General features: G+C 42.4%; 2 protein-coding genes across 2 annotated transcripts in view; both read left to right on the plus strand.

Moving 5' to 3' along the window:
• LOC130929535 (collagen alpha-1(XI) chain-like) overlaps positions 1–2419 on the plus strand; it is a 540279-nt gene extending 537860 nt beyond the window's left edge. Inside the window, exon 72 of the mRNA XM_057856736.1 lies at positions 1521–2419. Within this exon, the coding sequence (XP_057712719.1) occupies positions 1521–1667 (147 nt within the window). The 3' untranslated portion in view covers positions 1668–2419. The remainder of the gene's footprint in view (positions 1–1520) is intronic.
• A 5959-nt stretch (positions 2420–8378) lies between these two features.
• On the plus strand, positions 8379–20125 carry LOC130929350 (noelin-3-like). Its single transcript, XM_057856445.1, has 6 exons — positions 8379–8721; positions 9873–10019; positions 10262–10417; positions 12072–12291; positions 15950–16056; positions 19159–20125. Exons 1-6 carry the CDS (start codon positions 8656–8658, stop codon positions 19834–19836), a joined length of 1374 nt encoding a protein of 457 aa, XP_057712428.1. The 5' UTR covers positions 8379–8655; the 3' UTR covers positions 19837–20125.
• The last annotated feature ends 20 nt before the right edge of the window (positions 20126–20145 follow it).

Here is a 20145-nt window from a genome sequence, read left to right on the forward strand (position 1 = left end):
CAATATATTTGAGAGAAAAAGCATGTTATTTTGCCTCATTCAAATCTTAATATCTGAACATTTAAATATGTAAACTAAATTGCAATCACATTCGTAAATGAATGGCTTCTGGTTTTTGAAATGTAAATAAACCAATCTATTGTTATAAAACAACAAAATTGCAATAACTGCATTATCCATCAAAGGGAAGTCTAACTGTAACTGTAGTCTTGAAACAAATCTGAATAATGAAAAACATTGCGGTAAAATAATGCAAATTGGTTAAACTTGAGAGTAGCTGAGATCTGTCATGACAGAACATCACTTCAATGATATCTGGCACCATCTAGCGTGGTGAATTGGTATAATGTCTAGACTGCGATTATAAGACCACCCCGACTTTTTCAGTCTTATATCAATGCAAAAAACACCGTCTTATATTCGGGCCAATACGGTAATGTCCGGGTTATAAAATCTGCCTATATGAAAACACCAAGACTGCATTAAAAAAGAAACTTGAAATGATAACCCACACTGAAAACCGTAATTCAAAACCCTAACCCTGATACAAATGACTAGAGCTGAAACGAACACTCGAGCAACTCGAGTAACTCGAGTTTAAAAACTGATCCGAGTAATTTTATTCACCTCGAGGAATCGTTTAATTTTGCCGGCTCTAAGCATCACGTTTTGCCCGGACTACTTTTAATGCGGGACAACGCGCTGACATCACGTGCGTAGAGGAGGAAGCAATAAAAAATTTTTTTAAAACTTTGCGCAGCCGACAGCCACTACAAACTACGCCGACGTTGCTAAAAACTACGCCCGCATGATGCTAGTTTGGTAGCAGGTAGAGTCCAATGCGTCTCATAGATATCGCATGCATTTAAAACTAGATGCACAAAGACAGACTCGGCCGCGTCTGGACAGCGTTAGTAAACAGCCGCCATCTTTAAGCAGTAGACTTCTTATCGCTAATAAATATAACGTTACTGTCACTCGCTCACGTAACGTTAGCCCTTCGGAGGGCTAGGTTTCTATTGATTATGACCACTGTCGATGCATGGCTAACGTTTCTTACATACAGGCTTTATTTAATCTGTAAAAACACAGCGCTGTAGAGTGATGAGGGTGTAAAATTTAAACATAATAAAGCTAACTGTCAGTTTTAGCTCAGTAGTCATCACTGAATAAATGTGCTCCAATACAGCAGCTATCATACATTTATTTTGAACACTGCAAAAACTCAAAATCCTACCAGTACTTACAGTTTAGACTAACTTAAAACTTAACTAAAAGTTAAAAATAGCTTGACACAAATGGAAATTATATTGAAACACGTGGGGAAAAACATAGCTTTCAAGTGATGTGTGTTATCAAGCGTAATTACATTAAAAATGTTTTATCCGATTACTCGATTAATCGATAGAATTTTCAGTCGATTACTCGATTACTAAAATATTTGATAGCTGCAGCCCTACAAATGACTAACTCTTGTTTGAAAAGTTAAAGTGATGCTGATGTTGTATGTGTGTGTCCAGTCTAAGCAGGGCTACTCCAAGACAGTTCTGGAGATCAACACCCCTCGCATCGACCAGCTGCCCATCCTTGACGTCATGCTCACCGACTTTGGCGACTCCAACCAGAGGTTTGGCTTCGAAGTGGGCCCTGTCTGCTTCCTCGGCTAGACGACCCCCAGAGACCCCTCCCGCCTTACGGCCCCAGCCCCTTACCCTCTACCCAAACCCCACTTACCGCCGACGGACAAAGTCGGAGGGCACAAAGCAAAGAAGACGAGAGAAAGTTTGGAGTGTGTCGTGGCCTCTTGTGGGGCTGTGAGCACCTGACTGAAAAGCAGAGTCAAGGGGAAAAAAAGGACTTTTAATGCCGTGGCGGGCGGACATGCGCTCGACCAAAGACGTGCGTTCGCGCAAAACACTCAAGGTGCTACACAAATTGCTTTTGATGATACTGTAATTATTATAATAATTATTATTTTGTACAATATTGTGCCTTTCTGAATCCACCATCCTTAGAAACTTTGCATGTGTCCCAGTTCTTAAATTTTATTTCCCTGGTCCCGCTCTGTTTAAAAGTTAAGAAAATATACAACCAGGACCTACAATACATTTGACCAAATTTGTAAGTAAGAAAATGTTTGTAAATAAAATTGCCTTATATGACAACAAGCAAAACAGCAACACAAAAGAAATTTTAGTGTTTTTTTAATGACTTAATGGGGAAAGTCAAGCCATAATAAAGGAAATAAATAGTAATATAAATATTGTCAGAAAGTTCTTGTCCTTCTCACCTCAACCAAACATGGGCCATATTTGTCTGTTCTAAAATACATTACAGTTTTTTGTTACAAGAAATTTTCATTAAGGTCAATTTCCCACAAAAGTTATTGACATAATGTGTGCCTTTTAAGAATGATTAAAACTGGATTCTGAAACTGACCTTGTGTGCATTGTAACCTCTTTTAAAACATGAATGACACTCACTGTATGGGTGATGATTGGACAATATAACTGTAAGTAAAACTGCTCACTTGTACTCAGAGGTGCATTACATGTACTCCGTTACATTTACTTGAGTAACTTTTTGAGAAAAATGTACTTCTGAGAGTAGTTTTACTAAGCTATACTTTTTACTTGACTAGATTTGTGAAGAAAAAACGTTACTCTTACTCCGCTACTTTGGGCTAGACAAGTCATTACATTTTGCCTCGATATTCTGCGTATTAGATTTATTATAATTTTTTGCCAGCAATGCCAAGCAGTTGTAGCAGCTGTAGTAAGTAGCAAGTAGCTCTACCGATTTCACCAATGAGACATCGCAACATTAATCACATGACTCCATTATACCAACCAGACACACGTTTGCCGTTCTAGCTTCACCAAAGCACCGTAAAAAAATGAAGTATTTGATTAAGAGCGCTGCCCTCAACATGTCTTGAAAGTGCGAATTTAAACTTCTCTCCCAGTTTTTATTTGTCACCGATTGACCACGGAAAACCGGAGGTACTGTATGATCCTTTTTATAGTAATTATGAAGGAACTTTTCACTATTCAAACTAGGGACAATTTTCTCCACCAGAGGGCACTCATGCTCTTTGGACGAATAATGCCTCATTTATGTAATTGTTTTTTTTCTCCCTGGAATTCAATGATTTAAAAAAAAATTTTTTTTTTGGCTTCATGTGGTTATGTAATGGGTTATTGTACAGCATCATTATCACAACTGTTCATATAGATAACTTTGTGCTCAGAAAAAAAAAATTGTTTAAAAAAATAAATCCAACAAAAATATAAGCAGTTACTCACAATGCTACTCATTACTTGAGTATTCTTTTCACTGAATACTTTTTTACTTGTACTTGAGTACATTTTTTGGATGACTACTTTTACTTCAGTAATATTATTTTGAAGTAACGCTACTCTTACTCAGAGGTGGTTAGTAACGCGTTACATGTACTCGGTTACATTTACTTGAGTAACTTTTTGAGACAAATGTACTTCTAAGAGTAGTTTTACTAAGCCATACTTTTTACTTTTACTTGAGTAGATTTGAGAAGAAAAACGCTACTCTTACTCCGCTACCTTGGGCTACACCAGAGTCGTTACATTTTTCGTATTTATTGTATGTATTATATTTATTTATTTATTTTTGCTAGCGATGCTATTGCTAAGAGTAGCGCTACTAATTTCACCAATGAGACGTTGCAACATTAATCACATGACTCCATTACACCAATTAGACACAAGCTTGCTTTTCTATGATCACGCAAGCCTGTTGTCGGGCGAGCTCTCTTGAAGGACACTTTAAAGCACCGTAACAAATGAAGTATTTGACATACTGTACCGTCCCTGACAAAAGTCTTGTCGCTTATCCATTTTGTAGAAACAATTGCTAATAACCTGACTTTTAATGATTCAATTGGTTTCAGAAATGGCTCATATGAAAGCTAAGACCCTCCCAAATGATGCTGAATGTACAAAAATATATTTGTTTCACTGAAAAAAGATTTATCATTTAATGAAGACATAAAGGTCAAATTTAGGCAAGACAAAAGTTTTGTCGCCTACAGAAAGTAGTGTGAAAATTGAACAAAAAATGTACTTCAAATACAAAAATATGTTACATAAGATAAGCGAATTAAGTAGTGGTGCTGTGAGATCCAAATTTAATATTTTATATGACTTCCATGGGCTTGAAGGACTGCATCCATGCGGTTCGGCAAGGATTCATACCATTTATTGATGATGTCATCAGGAACATCAAAGAAAGCAGTCTTGTATGCCTCCCAGAGTTTATCAACGTTCTTGGGTTTCGTCTTCCATGCTTCCTCTTTCATCCTGTTCATTTCTGGTGACTGGACTGTTGCCTGGCACGGCCAAACTGTTCTCCCTGTATTTTTCAAACACTGAGAGAAAAGTCTGGGAACCAGCCCATTAACGGTCTCTCGAGCAGGTACAAAATCAATCGACAAATCAGATTCGTTTATTTGCGTGACGTGTTCTTAACGAGCAACGTCACTCTTGCGCGTCGGAAGTCGTCTCCACAACAACACAGACGGTGAACAGGAGAGCCGAGAATATGTTCCAATCCACGGTAAAATCAGTTTTAAATTACCAACAACACATCGACACGAGTCATTGACAACAGTCCGTCTCGCGCTAGCCATGTTGAATAAACTCCGCTCTCTTCGTATGTTTACTTCCGTGTGCAAGTCCCTCGTCCTGCCCTCGTCGTTTTACTAACGTCACGTCTGCCCGTCGCTGGTTGATCCACTCCGCTGTCTGTTTGCTCTGGCTTGCTCCGCCCTGGAAATTGTATCCGCTGAATGGTGGCCAGACTCAATAGCTGGAACAGCGGTGAGTCTGGTGTACCAGGCAAACTTGGCTGGCCAGTCCTGGAGGATCTTGATCTTCTTTGCCTTGAGGAACTTTGAGGTAGAGATTGAAGTATGCAATGGAGCACCATCCTGCTGCAGAATTTGTCCCTTTTTATGGTTAAGAATGTAAGAGGCAGCTAAGATTTGTTGATATTTCAGACTATTTATGTTGCCTTCCACTCTGCAGATCTCTCTCACACCCCCATTCTGGATGTAACCCCAGACCATGATTTTGCCACCACCAAACTTCACTGTTTTGTGGCAAAAAGGAGGATTTTTCAGATGAATCTTCCATTGAATTACACCACAGTCGCCGCAAATATTGCAGGAGACCTACTGGAGCCCGCTTGGATCCGAGATTCACTCAGAAAACAGAAAGCGTGAATTTTAAACTCTCTTCCAGTTTTTATTTGGCACCGATTGACCACGGAAAACCGAAGATATGATCCTTTCGATTTCATAATACACAATGAAGAAACTACAGTATTCACTATTCAAACTAGGAACTATCCTCTCCACTAGAGGGCAGGGCACTCATGCTCTTTGGACGAATAATGCTTCATAACAATTCAAGAATGCTTTTTTTTTTTCTCTCTTTAATGAGTTTTTTTATGTCTTTGGCTTAGTGTGGTTATGCAATGAGTTATTGTACAGTGTCAGTATAACAACAGTTCACATAGATACATTAGGTACGTAAAATACCATTGTTTAAAAAAAAAATCAAACAAAAATAAGCAATTACTCAAAATGTTACTCATTACTTGAGTATTCTTTTCACTGAATACTTTTTTACTTGTACTTGAGTACATTTTTTGATGACTACTTGTACTCTTACTTGGGGATGAAAGGTTTTTTTTTTTTTTTTTTTAAATTTTGTTTTTTAAAATTTTTAAAGAGGTGGGTTTTTGCCATGCATATGTATTGTTTCAGGAGATACACCATTCGATTCAAATCTATGTTTTCAATAAGTACTAAAGAAACATTATGAAAGCTTCCAGAATGAATGGATTTTATTTACATTTAAATTGCAATATTCGAACACATACACAAGAAATACAAACTTGTTAATCATCTCTTAACTATTCAGGAATGCAAAAAAAATAAACATTTGTCCTGATACCACTCAAAATTGTCTGTCTAAATGAATTAAATATGACGAAAAAAACTTCCTAGTCAGGGAATAACAGAAATAAATAAAAATGGAGCCTAGATCAGGTAAAACACTACTGCTTCTGTCCACGGGGTGGCGTGGCTCAGTGGTAGAGTTGTCCCCCAACCCAGAGGTTGTGGATTTTATGATGAACTTGTCTAAGTGTCATTGAGCAATATACTGAGCCCCACGTTGCTCCTTGTGCTGCGTCACCAGTAGGTGGTTGGCGAGATAGTGTAAAGCGCTTTGAGGGCCTTGAAAGGTGGAAAAGTGCGATGCAAGTATCACACCATTTACTAAAGATGTCCCGATCGATCGGCATCATTTTCAAAGTATCGGAATCGCCAAAAAATATCGGACATGCCTTTTTTAAATATATATATATATTTTAATTAAATCGTTTTCTAATTGTATTTAACGTTACAGACAAAATGTCTTACACTCATCCAGAGTCTTTAGTTTTGGCTTAAAGTAGGGCTATCAAATTTATCGCGTTAACGGCGGTAATTAATTTTTTAAAAATTAATCACGTTAAAATATTTAACGCATGCGCTGCACGACCCACTCACGCATTGTCGCGTTCAATCTATAATGGCGCTGTTTTACCTATAAATAGAGCTAAAAGGCAGCGTAAAATGAGTAGAGTGAATTTTGGCAGTCTTTGGAGCATTTTTTTAAATGGCTAAAGCCTTACAATCCCTCTCTCAACAATTAGAAATATTGTGGGAAGCAATGTGGGGAAGAACGGTAGTAGTTGGGCTTTGTCTTAACGCTCTATGTTATTTCCCAACGCAGAGAAGAAATATCAATTGGTGCCACTACTCACACTCATGGTTGCACTTCCCATTATGCATTTGGGCAGAACAGTTAAATGGCTACAGTATCATTTACTGAAAGCTCAACAAATACACTAAATGGCAATATTTAGTCACAATATACAAAGTCACATTTATCCTTTAAGAATTACAAGTCTTTTTATCTGTGGATCCCTCTCACAGAAAGAATGTTAATAATGTAAATGCCATCTTGAGGATTTATTGTCATGATAAACAAATACAGTAGTTATGTACTGTATGTTGAATGTATATATTCGTCCGAGTTTTCTTCATTTTTTTCTTAATGCATTGCCAAAATGTATATGATCGGGAAAAATTATCGGGAATGATTGGAATTGAATCGGGAGCAAAAAAAAGCAATCGGATCGGTAAATATCGGGATTGGCAGATACTCAAACTAAAACGATCGGATCGGATCGGGAGCAAAAAAACATGATCGGAACAATCCTACCATTTACCACTTACAAGCACAGCCAAACTCAACAAAAATGAAAGCTCCTTTGGGCTGCTTTAAGACTACATAAATAAAATAAAAATAAAAATTGGGGAGTAGAGGGTAAACCTTGGTTCACTACATTTCTAACAGTTTAATTAACGTTAATGAAAACATACAGGAGGATATTTCTCTCAAAGCAGCTTCTTCCTAGAGTTCGAGAAATTCGCACGGATAGATGTTATGGTAATGCTGATGCAGGTCGGAAAATCAGTTGCAAAATTAGTGGTGTGTTGCCCACCTCCACAACACTGACGTCTCTTTACATTAATTACAGTGGCTGCTGCTGGCGGAAAAAAATGTCTAATATCCCTCGTTTTCAAAGGGGGCGGAGGAGGCGGCACGTTGAATTTCTGTCGGGTTGTGAATGCATTTGTGTTTCAAGCCAATCAAACATGCGTTTGAGGGGTAAAATGGATTGGCACATTCAGCCAGTGGAAAGGGGGCAATGTAAAAGTCTGAACATAATAAAAGTACTGTAATTCACTTAATAATGGTAGGGTCAGTTCTATCCTTACAACCTATGGGAAGACAATGAATCTAAATCACCTATATAACAGAAGTCATTATGTAATCCAAATAAGGTTGCTTAAAAGTTGGTGGGGACATTCAGAGAATCCTGAAAAGTTGGTAGTGTTATGTCCCTACCGTCCCAATGCAAACCTACGCCCTTGTTTTGAAGTAACACTACTCTTACTTGAGTAAAATTTTTGGCTACTCAACCCACCTCTCCGTGTACTGTAATTTAGAATAGATGCTTGACAGACACGGAATGGAGTGTAGACATGGTACTGTCCCCTAGTGGCAATTATGCGTATTGCTTCTCCAGGTGAATAGTTGCATGATGAAAACTTGGAGACTTCCAAAAAAAAAAAAAAAAAAAAACATATAAAAAATAATCATGAAAGAAGGTAAAGTGAACATTATCAACGACGTATTTCAAAGCTTCAAGTTCTGTGTCAAGGACTTAACATCTGCACCTGCGGCGGTTGTCGGGGCTGCGCACGCGCATGTCCGCGTCAATATGAGAAGCTGCCTCTTGATTTGAACCCTCCGAACCGAACCGAAGCCAACAGAGCAAAATCACTAGTGGATGACCAAATGTAGCTCACCCCACGAATTGTCTTGCTTTCCTTGAATTTGATGTACTGATTTCATGATTGGATAGATCTGGTTAACACGACCCCACGAGGCACATGCGTGACTGGGCGAGCGGACGTACAAGATTTGGCTCGAAAACGTGACATTTAACTTGTTTTATTGCGTGCGCGGAGTTTTGGTTGTTGGGTCACGTCACGAGATGAGGACGCCGTCGCCGTCTGTATCCGTGCTGGTGCTGCTGCTGTTTGACTCCTGGCCGCCGGTGGTGAGTTCAAAACCGACTCGGAACAATGAATATCCACTTTAGTTCACGCCACTTATTAGACACGCATCATTAATTATTTGCATTATTTGTATAATTCAGGATAATTATTTCCTCCAATCCTGATTTGCATGTACTGTATATGATTGTGATTTCAAAATTATTATGAATATTTGCCTATTCAGTATTTAATCTCAAGTTGAATAGAGTTGCATACATAAATTGCATGCCCATAACCATTTTGATTTGATTAAATGTAAATTAGATATTATTTTAAATTCATTATGTTTGCTATTTCGTTAATATATGAATTAGAATTTGACTGTTTTACATATTAGTATTTCTACTATTCCATTTGTATGATACATGCAGTAGAATGTATTTTATACTGCAAAGCAAAAGTTTAGAGACATTATTTCTTGTGATTGTATGAAAAGGTGTCTCAAAACTTTTGACTAGGGCTGTCAAACGATTAAAAATTTTAATCGAGTTAATCACAGCTTAAAATTAATTTATCGTAATTGATTGCAATTCAAATAATCTATAAAATATGCCATATTTTTCTGTAAATTATTGTTGAAATGGAAAGACAAGACACAGAAGACACACAAGATATATACATTCAACATACTGTACATCAGTACTGTGTTTGTTTATTATAACAATTAATCAACAAGATGGCATTAACATTATTTACATTCTGTTAAAGCGATCCATGGATAGAAAGACTTGTAGTTCTTAAAAGATAAATGTTAGTACAAGTTATAGAAATTTTATATTAAAACCCCTCTTAATGTTTTCGTTTTAATAAAATTTGTAAAATTTTCAATCAAAAAATATACTAGTAGCTCGCCATTGTTGATGTCAATAATTACACAATGCTCATGGTGCTGAAACCCATAAAATCAGTCGCACCCAAGCGCCAGCCGAGGGCCACAAAACACCAAAAACACAAGTAACAAGTGGACATGACACTGTGCTGTCATTTTAATCTGTTTGAGCGGGGCATGTGCGTTAAATGCGTCAAATATTTTAACGTGATTAATTAAAAAAATTAATTACCGCCCGTTAACACGATCATTTTTACAGCCCTACTTTTGACTCTGTGTTAAACACATTGACACGCAATATAATGTGCATGTATGTCCAAGCAGACCACGGTGAGGCCTGCAGAGGGTTGGCAAGTGTTCGGTTCAGCACAGGACGCCGGTGGCCGTTGCGTGTGTACGGTGGTGGCGCCCGGGCAGACTCTATGCTCCCGGGATGCCAAAGGACGCCAGCTGCGACAACTCCTGGAGAAGGCACACACACACATGCAAATGCACACACACAAACAGTACTCACGCTTAGTCATTCCGGCTGCTGGTCGATACAAATGACACATTTATTTGTGTCAATGTGAGGAGGCATTGATTGAACTAAAATAGAGTCACTAAGGGACAACTAGGATGTTCTTTATTTTGTGCCTCTGTTTTTGGGTCAGTCAGTGTCCATACAGATTTACAAATACAGATGGGTACGTGTTAATGTTGTTTGCCATTAGGTCCACAACATGTCTCAGTCTATGGAGGTTCTGAACCTACGCACTCAGAGGGATTTCCAGTACATCATGAGGATGGAAAGCCTCATTAAAGGTCTACGCTCCAAGTTTAGACAGATTGACTCGGACAGGAGGACGCTTGCAAACAAAAATTTCCAGGTACTCACCGTTCCATCCGGGAATCCTGATGATTCCTCACATATACAGTGGGGCAAATAGGTATTTAGTCAACCACCAATTGTGCAAGTTCACCTACTTGAAAAGATAAGTGAGGCCTGTAATTGTCAACATGGGTAAACCTCAACCACGAGAGACAGAATGTGGAAAAAAAAGAAAAGAAAATCACATGTTTGATTTTTAAAGAATTTATGTCCAAATTAGATTGGAAAATAAGTATTTGGTCACCTACAAACAAGCAAGATTTCTGGCTGTCAAAGAGGACTAACTTCTTCTAACGAGGTCTAACGAGGCTCCACTCGTTACCTGTATCAATGGCACCTGTTTTAACTCATTATCGGTATAAAAGACACCTGTCCACAAACTCAGTCAGTCACACTCCAAACTCCACTATTGTCAAGACCAAAGAGCTGTTGAAGGACACCAGAGACAAAATTGTAGACCTGCACCAGGCTGGGAAAACTGAATCTGCAATAGGTAAAACACTTGGTGTAAAGAACTCAACTGTGGGCGCAAATATTAGAAAATGGAAGACATACAAGACCATTGATAATCTCCCTCGATCTGGGGCTCCATGCAAGATCTCACCCCGTGGCGTCAAAATGATAACAAGAACGGTGAGCAAAAATCCCAGAACTACACGGGGTAACCTAGTGAATGAAGCTGGGACCACAGTAACAAAGGCTACTATCAGTAACACAATGCGCCGCCAGGGACTCAAATCCTGCACTGCCAGACGTGTCCCCCTGCTGAAGCCAGTACACGTCCAGGCCCATCTGCGGTTCGCTAGAGAGCATTTGGATGATCCAGAAGAGGACTGGGAGAATGTGTTATGGTCAGATGAAACCAAAATAGAACTTTTTGGTAGAAACACAGGTTCTCGTGTTTGGAGGAGAGAGAATACTGAATTGCATCCGAAGAACACCATATCCACTGTGAAGCATGGGGGTGGAAACATCATGCTTTGGGGCTGTTTTTCTGCAAAGGGACCAGGACGACTGATCTGTGTAAAGGAAAGAATGAATGGGGCCATGTATCGAGAGATTTTGAGTGAAAATCTTCTTCCATTAGCAAGGGCATTGAAGATGAGACGTGGCTGGGTCTTTCAGCATGACAATGATCCCAAACACACAGCCAGGGCAACAAAGGAGTGGCTTCGTAAGAAGCATTTCAAGGTCCTGGGGTGGCCTAGCCAGTCTCCAGATCTCAACCCCATAGAAAATCTGGAGGGAGTTGAAAGTCCATGTTGCCCAACGACAGCCCCAAAACATCACTGCTCTAGAGGAGATCTGCATGGAGGAATGGGCCAAAATACCAGCAACAGTGTGTGAAAAGCTTTTGAAGAGTTACAGAAAACGTTTGGCCTCCATTATTGGCAACAAAGGGTATATAACAAAGTATTGAGATGAACTTTTGGTATTGACCAAATACTTATTTTCAACCATGATTTGCAAATAAATTCTTTAAAAATCAAACAGTGTGATTTTCTGTTTTTTTCCCACACTCTGTCTCTCATGGTTGAGTTTTACCCATGTTGGCAATTACAGGCCTCTCTAATATTTTCAAGTGGGAGAACTTGGACAATTAGTGGTTGACTAAATACTTATTTGCCCCACTGTATCCGATGTCTTGTCAGGAGCTGAAGGAGAAGATGGACTCGCTGCAGCCGCTAATCCCGGTGCTGGAGCAGTACAAGACGGACGCCGGGATCATCTCACGGTTCAAGGACGAGATCGGGAATTTGTCAGCCGTCTTGCTGGCCGTGCAGGAGCAGATGGGAACTTTTGACTACGAGCAGCTCAACCTAAAAGTCAGCAGCTTGGAAAACCGCCTGAGAAGCTGCATGAGCAAACTCAGTGAGTTGTGACAATACATCTATCAATCAACTCATCCATCGATCAAAATACATCTGAAATGCATTGTTAGATTCCAACAATCCTGTTTTTGGAAAATACCATTTTTTTTTCTAACTAGTTAATTGGTTGATCCATCCATCCATTATCTTCCGCTTGTTCCGGGGTCGGGTCGCGGGGGCAGCAGCTTTAACAGGGAAGCCCAGACTTCCCTCTCCCCAGCCACTTCAACCAGCTCCTCCGGCGGGATCCCAAGGCGTTCCCAGGCCAGCCGAGAGACATAGTCTCTCCAGCGTGTCCTGGGTCGTCCCCGGGGCCTCCCGCCGGTGGGACATGCCCGGAACACCTCTCCAGGGAGGCGTCCGGGAGGCATCCGAACCAGATGCCCGAGCCACCTCAGCTGGCTCCTCTCTACGCGGAGGAGTAGCGGCTCGACGCCGAGTCCCTCCCGGATGACCGAGCTTCTCACCCTATCTCTAAGGGAGAGCCCGGACACCCTGCGGAGGAAACTCATTTCGGCCGCTTGTATCCGGGATCTTGTTCTTTCGGTCACGACCCAAAGCTCGTGACCATAGGTGAGGGTAGGAACGTAGATCGACTGGTAAATCGAGAGCTTTGCCTTTCGGCTCAGCTCCTTCTTCACCACTACGGACCGGTGCAGCGTCCGCATTACTGCAGACGCCGCACCGATTCGCCTGTCGATCTCCCGCTCCCTCCTACCGTCACTCGTGAACAAGACCCCAAGATACTTGAACTCCTCCACTTGGGGCAAGATCTCATCCCCGACCCGGAGAGGGCACTCCACCCTTTTCCGACTGAGGACCATGGTCTCGGATTTGGAGGTGCTGATCTTCATCCCAACCGCTTCACACTCAGCTGCGAACCGCTCCAGTGAGAGTTGGAGGTCACGGCTTGATGAAGCCAACAGCACTAAATCATCTGCAAAAAGCAGAGATTCAATGCTGAGGTCACCAAACCGGACCCCCTCAACGCTTCGGCTGCGCCTAGAAATTCTGTCCATAAAAGTTATGAACAAAATCGGTGACAAAGGGCAGCCTTGGCGGAGTCCAACCCTCACTGGGAACGAATTCGACTTACTGCCGGCAATGCGGACCAGACTCTGACAGCGGTCGTACAGGGACCGAACAGCCCTTACCAAGGGGCTCGGTACCCCGTACTCCCGGAGCACCCTCCACAGGATTCCCCTAGGCACACGGTCGAACGCCTTCTCCAAATCCACAAAACACATGTAGACTGGTTGGGCGAACTCCCATGCACCCTCGAGGACCCTGCTGAGGGTGTAGAGCTGGTCCACTGTTCCACGGCCGGGACGAAAACCACACTGCTCCTCCTGAATCCGAGATTCGACTTCCCGACGGACCCTCCTCTCCAGCACCCCTGAATAGACTTTACCGGGGAGGCTGAGGAGTGTGATTCCTCTATAATTGGAACACACCCTCCGGTCCCCCTTTTTAAAAAGGGGGACCACCACCCCGGTCTGCCAATCCAGAGGCACTGTCCCCGATGTCCACGCGATGTTGTAGAGGCGTGTCAGCCATGACAGCCCTACAACATCCAGAGCCTTTAGGAACTCCGGGCGGATCTCATCCACCCCCGGGGCCTTGCCACCGAGGAGCTTACCAACCGCCTCAGTGACTTCAGCCCCAGAGATCGAAGAGCCCACCTCAGAGTCCCCAGACTCTGCTTCCTCAAAGGAAGGCGTGTCGGTGGAATTGAGGAGGGCTTCGAAGTATTCTCTCCACCGACTCACGACGTCCCGAGTCGAGGTCAGCAGTACACCATCTTCACTATACACAGTGTTAATAGTGCACTGCTTTCCCCTCCTCAGACGCCGGATGGTGGACCAGAATTTCCTCGAAGCCATCCGGAAGTCGTTTTCCATGGCCTCACCGAACTCCTCCCATGTCCGAGTTTTTGCCTCGGCAATCGCCGAGGCCGCAGTCCGCTTGGCCAGCCGGTACCTGTCAGCTGCCTCCGGAGTCCCACAGGCCAAAAAGGCCCGATAGGCCTCCTTCTTCAGCTTGACGGCATCCCTTACCGCTGGTGTCCACCAGCAGGTTCGGGGATTGCCGCCACGACAGGCACCAACCACCTTACGGCCACAGCTCTGATCGGCCGCCTCAACAATGGAGGTGCGGAACATGGCCCACTCGGACTCAATGTCCCCCACCTCCCCCGGGACAAGGGAGAAGTTCTGCCGGAGGTGGGTGTTGAAACTCTTTCTGACAGGGGATTCTGCCAGACGTTCCCAGCAGACCCTCACAATACGTTTGGGCCTGCCAGGTCTGGCCAGCATCTTCCCCCGCCATCGGAGCCAACACACCACCAGGTGGTGATCAGTTGACAGCTCCGCCCCTCTCTTCACCCGAGTGTCCAAAACATGCGGCCGCAAGTCCGATGACACGATTACGAAGTCGATCATCGAACTGCGGCCTAGGGTGTCCTGGTGCCAAGTGCACATATGGACACCCCTATGTTTGAACATGGTGTTCGTTATAGACAAACCGTGACGAGCACAGAAGTCCAATAACAGAACACCACTCGGGTTCTGATCGGGGGGGCCGTTCCTCCCAATCACGCCCCTCCAGGTCTCACTGTCATTGCCCACGTGAGCGTTGAAGTCCCCCAGTAGAACGAGGGAGTCCCCAGAGGGGGCGCTCTCTAGCACACCCTCCAAGGACTCCAAAAAGGGTGGGTATTCTGAACTGCTGTTCGGTGCATAAGCACAAACAACAGTTAGAACCCGTCCCCCCACCCGAAGGCGGAGGGAGGCTACCCTCTCGTCTACCGGGGTAAACCCCAACGTACAGGCGCCAAGCCGGGGGGCAATAAGTATGCCCACACCTGCCCGGCGCCTCTCACCATGGGCAACTCCAGAGTGGAAGAGAGTCCAACCCCTCTCGAGAGGATTGGTACCAGAACCCAAGCTGTGTGTGGAGGAGAGTCCGACTATATCTAGTCGGAACTTCTCTGCCTCACACACCAGCTCAGGCTCCTTCCCTGCCAGAGAGGTGACATTCCATGTCCCAAGAGTTAGCTTCAGCAGCTGGGGGTCGGACCGCCAAGGCCCCCGCCTTTGGCTGCCGCCCAACTCCCTACGCACCCGACCCCTTTGGCCCCTCCCACAGGTGGTGAGCCCATGGGAAGGGGAACCCACGTTGCCTTTTCGGGCTGAGCCCGGCCGGGCCCCATGGGGACAGGCCCGGCCACCAGACGCTTGCCTTCGAGCCCCACCTCCAGGCCTGGCTCCAGAGGGGGGCCCCGGTAACCCGCGTCCGGGCAAGGGAAACTGGGGTTCAATAATCTTGCTCATCATAAGGGGTCTTTTTGAGCCATACTTTGTCTGGCCTCTCACCTAGGACCTGTTTGCCATGGGTGACCCTACCAGGGGCTTAAAGCCCCAGACAACATAGCTCCTAGGATCATTGAGACATGCAAACCCCTCCACCACGATAAGGTGATGACTCATGGGGGGTTAATTGGTTGATCGAAAAAAATAATCAGCAGGTTACGTTATTATTAAAATAATTGCTATTTCCAGCCCTACATGCAATTGTTCATTTTTGTCATTGGTTCACCTTATTCAAGCATCAACTATGGAATGAGTCAGTTTTTTCCCCTGGAATTTGTGTGTATGTAGCATGCGGCAAACTGATGAAGATCACTGGTCCACTCACAGTGAAGACATCCGGGACGAGATTTGGCGCATGGATGACAGACCCGCAGGCGTCCCCCAAAAACAACAAGGTAAGTGAATACAGGATGACCAAGGTTCTCCCACAAAGTCAGCTTTCACTGTATTGATGCAACTTATTTTTCAGATTTAGGCATCTAGTTCCAATGAGGCATTTATTGCCTAGGCAATAAAAAAACGAATTTCTACAAATTTCAGACATGACACTAGGTCAGTACTTCTCAAATAATGGGGCGCGCCCCTTTAGTGGGCGCAAAGCGATGCTGTGGGGGGTGCATGTGACTTCGCAGAACACTTTTTTGCCATACTAGAGTAACGTGTAATTTCACATCCACTCAGTGGGTGGCAGTGGCGCTCCCATTGAGTGTGCGCGCAGTATTTATGCATTAAACAAGAGCACACAGCAAAGAGCAGGATCTGAATGATGATGAAATCTGTCAAAAGCTAAGACGAGGAAATATGACAAAGCGTATGTAGCGTTTGGCTTCACTTTTAATACAGTGGGGGCGAGTAAAGAAATATATATTTCTTATTTTCATATTTTCTATACTTCATTATTTATTTTTTTCCGTATATTTACTGCGTCTAAAAATATTGACAGAGGATAGCATGAAGCAAAATCAATGAAGACGTCACTTAAAGACATTAGACCCCAATCACCTAGATAAGCCGCTTGAATTTTTTTCTGCAAAAACGTGCCGAATATTGCCAACAATCATCCCACTTTGTGAATGTTACATCAGTAAACTAGCGAGCACTGATAGCATCATACAAGGTGGCATACCATGTTGCTCAGTGCAAAATATATATATATATATACCATAGCAAAGGAGCTGATAATGCCTGTAGCATTAAACATGGTCTCGGTCATGCTGGATGATACAAGTGCTGTCCCTCTGTCCAATGACACTTGTTTTTGTATTATTAATTTTTGTTTGGCATATTGTGCTCTGAGTTAATGTTCCTAATCAATTTGCATTTATTATAATTTATTGATTTTATTAAATTTCATTTTTCAGGATCAAATAGTCAAAAATGTGCCTTGAGTGTTTTTTTTTTTTTGTTTTTTATTCAGGCAAATTGATGTCAAACTGTCAAAAAATGTTTTTTTTTTTTCATTTAGGCAAATTGATGCGCTTTTTTTCTGTTACAAACAAAAACAATTTTAATAAAGTTATAATTAATTGTAAGTTGATTTATATTTTTTATAATGTCAACAAGGAAACAATGTTATGCAGAGGTGTGCTATTATAATTTTATAGACAAATGATACTATTTACAGTGGCGGCAGAAAGTTGGGGGGGGGCACGAAATATTAACGTCTTCCTAGGGATGTCCCGATCCGATCACGTGATAAGAAATCAGGCCGTGATCAGAAATCAGGCCGATTGCCATTTTTCAGAGGTTTGGAATCAGGTGAAAAGGATCCGGGTTTTAATTTTTTAAAAATTTTTAAATTCTGCTTCATGCTCGTACAGCCTCTCACTCTTCCTCCTGCTGCTTTTCTTGGTCAGCAGTGTACTGAGTTTGCTTGTTAAAAGGAACCTCAAACTTAAAGACTTGTAGGCTCTAATAAGCCACAATTGTTCTATTTTACTAAAATATGTTATTAGAAACATACAAAATATTGCCATTGATTTAAAAATCTATAATATTTAGTACATGCTCCATGTTTTATGGACGCTCAGGGTGATGACATAGTTAGTTTGACAAGACGAACACTACCGGTGTTCTGCATTTCCTTCTACGCGGCAAGACGTCCAACACATGCGCACATCGGTTAAATGCGGCAAGTACTTGCTATTCGTGTTTTCATTGAGTCTTTCATTACCTTTTCATTGCCTCAGAATACTTTTTGCATGTGTTTCTCTTTCATACATTTAGGTATTATGTTTTCTTGTGGTAGCTTTAAAGCAGATTGTTGACCACATAAGTAATGTACTACAAGGGGTGGCGTGGCTCAGAGGTAGAGTAGTTGTTCCCCACCCCAGAGGTTGTGGGTTTGATTCTCTGCCCTGATGAACTGAAGTATCCTTGAGCAAGATACTGAACCCCAAATTGCTCCTGGGGCTGCGTCACCAGTAGGTGGATGTCGATATAGTGTGCTTTGAAAGCCTTGAAAGGTGGAAAAGCGCTATGGAAGTGTAACACTATTTACAAGTCTTTCTATCCGGGGATCTGTTTAAAGTTAACGATGATTGACAGGCGTTGAAGCTTTGAGCTTGCCAGAGAAGCTTGGGAGCCCTACCTTCAAAGGCGCGGAATGCGTCAATCATCGTTAAGCTTGTTACACTCTAGCGGTAGTGTGCTGTGGCAACTCATTGTGTGTGTGTAATTGAGGGGCTGTTCTCAGCAGCGTGAGTGGATTTGAGTGGACTCACTCAATGAAGCATTTTATAAAGACAAGCATTTTTCTACGTTATTCTTGTTTAAAAATAATTCACATTACTAAGGCGGCACAATGGGACAGTAACATGTTTAAAACTTTTTTTTTTTTGGTATCCGATTGGGATTCAGTATCGGCAGATTCTCAAAATCAGGTGACTCGGACTCTGTTGCAAAAATATGGGATCGGGACATCTCTACTTTTTCCCTGGTGTAACACAAAAAGAAGCACTGCACTAAGTGAACAAACTCCTCTAATAGGATGGATGGATGGATGGATGGATGGATGGATGGAGTGTTTCCCGAGATGACTATCCAAAATATTCAAATATTTTCATTAAAATGAGCTTTTTCACAAAAATGTCTTTACTAATGCCCTTGATATTTATTTAATTTGTATTTTCTGGAAAATACAAGACTAAAAATTACATGGATATTTTCCCTTTGAAAATGTATAACTCAAACTTTTACATTTATGTGGGAGTGTTAACAAATGAAACCAAGTTTAATTTTGAAAATTGTCTCTCATAAATGTTCTCTTAAATTCATATTTTTTTCCTCATTTTGGGGGATTGTTCTCGAGTTTTTGTTGTTCTTTTAAAAAGCAATAAATGTTTTGTTTTTAAATGTCCAACCTCTTTTCAAATGTTTTTCTTTCTTCTGCACAGTTTAAAACATTTATTTAAAAAAATACACATTAATTAAATATATAGAACCATTTTTCTGGTTGTTTTTTTGACTTTTGTGCGAATGCTGTACTTCATTCACAGGTTTGGTACATGGACGGCTACACCAACAGTAAGATTGTGAAGGAGTATAAATCCATGTCAGACTTTGTGTCAGGTGTGGAGTCTCGCACGTACACGTTGCCGTTCAAATGGGCGGGGACCAACCATGTGGTGTACAACGGATCACTTTACTACAACAAGATGCAGAGCAACATCATCGTGCGCTACAGCCTGGGCATGGGCCGCGTCATCGCACAGCGAGCGCTGGAACGGGCCGGCTTTCACAACGTGTACCCGTACACATGGGGCGGCTTCTCCGACATCGACCTAATGGCCGACGAGCTTGGCCTGTGGGCAGTCTACGCCACCGACCGCAACGCCGGCAACGTGGTCCTGAGTCGCATGGACCCTGACACGCTGAGGGTCATCGCCACGTGGAACACCGAGTACTCCAAGCGCAATGCGGGCGAGGCCTTTATGATCTGTGGGACGCTCTACGTCACCAACTCTCACCTGACCGGCGCTAAGGTGTACTACTCATACTCCACCAGCACGTCTACCTACGAGTACATTGACATACCCTTCCACAACCAGTACTTCCACATGTCCATGCTGGACTATAACGCCCGAGATCGAGCGCTCTACGGGTGGAACAATGGACACCAGGTGCTTTTCAACGTGACGCTCTTCCATGTCATCAAGACAGACGATGATGCTTAAATAGCACGTTTGTCTGATTACCTGTGCTATTGTCATCGTTTACAGTGGATAGCAAAAGTCAAAATTCCAGGATTTTGTCAAAAAGTCTAAAATAATATAGCTAAGCTTTATGTGGCCCATATGCCTTCTTGTGCTAAAACAAAAATGTCATAAAAAGCCTACAAGAACAACTACATTTTGTCAAATGTGTGCTGACTCAAATTTTAGGTCAGAGTAAAAGTGTCAAATTTTCTGAAACTGTTTTTTTGGTTGCATTGTTTTATATCTACTATATATGGCATTAAAAGAATACAGTGGTACCTCTACTTA

The sequence above is a fragment of the Corythoichthys intestinalis genome, chromosome 14 (assembly GCF_030265065.1).
Source record: "Corythoichthys intestinalis isolate RoL2023-P3 chromosome 14, ASM3026506v1, whole genome shotgun sequence".
Lineage (NCBI taxonomy): Eukaryota > Metazoa > Chordata > Actinopteri > Syngnathiformes > Syngnathidae > Corythoichthys > Corythoichthys intestinalis.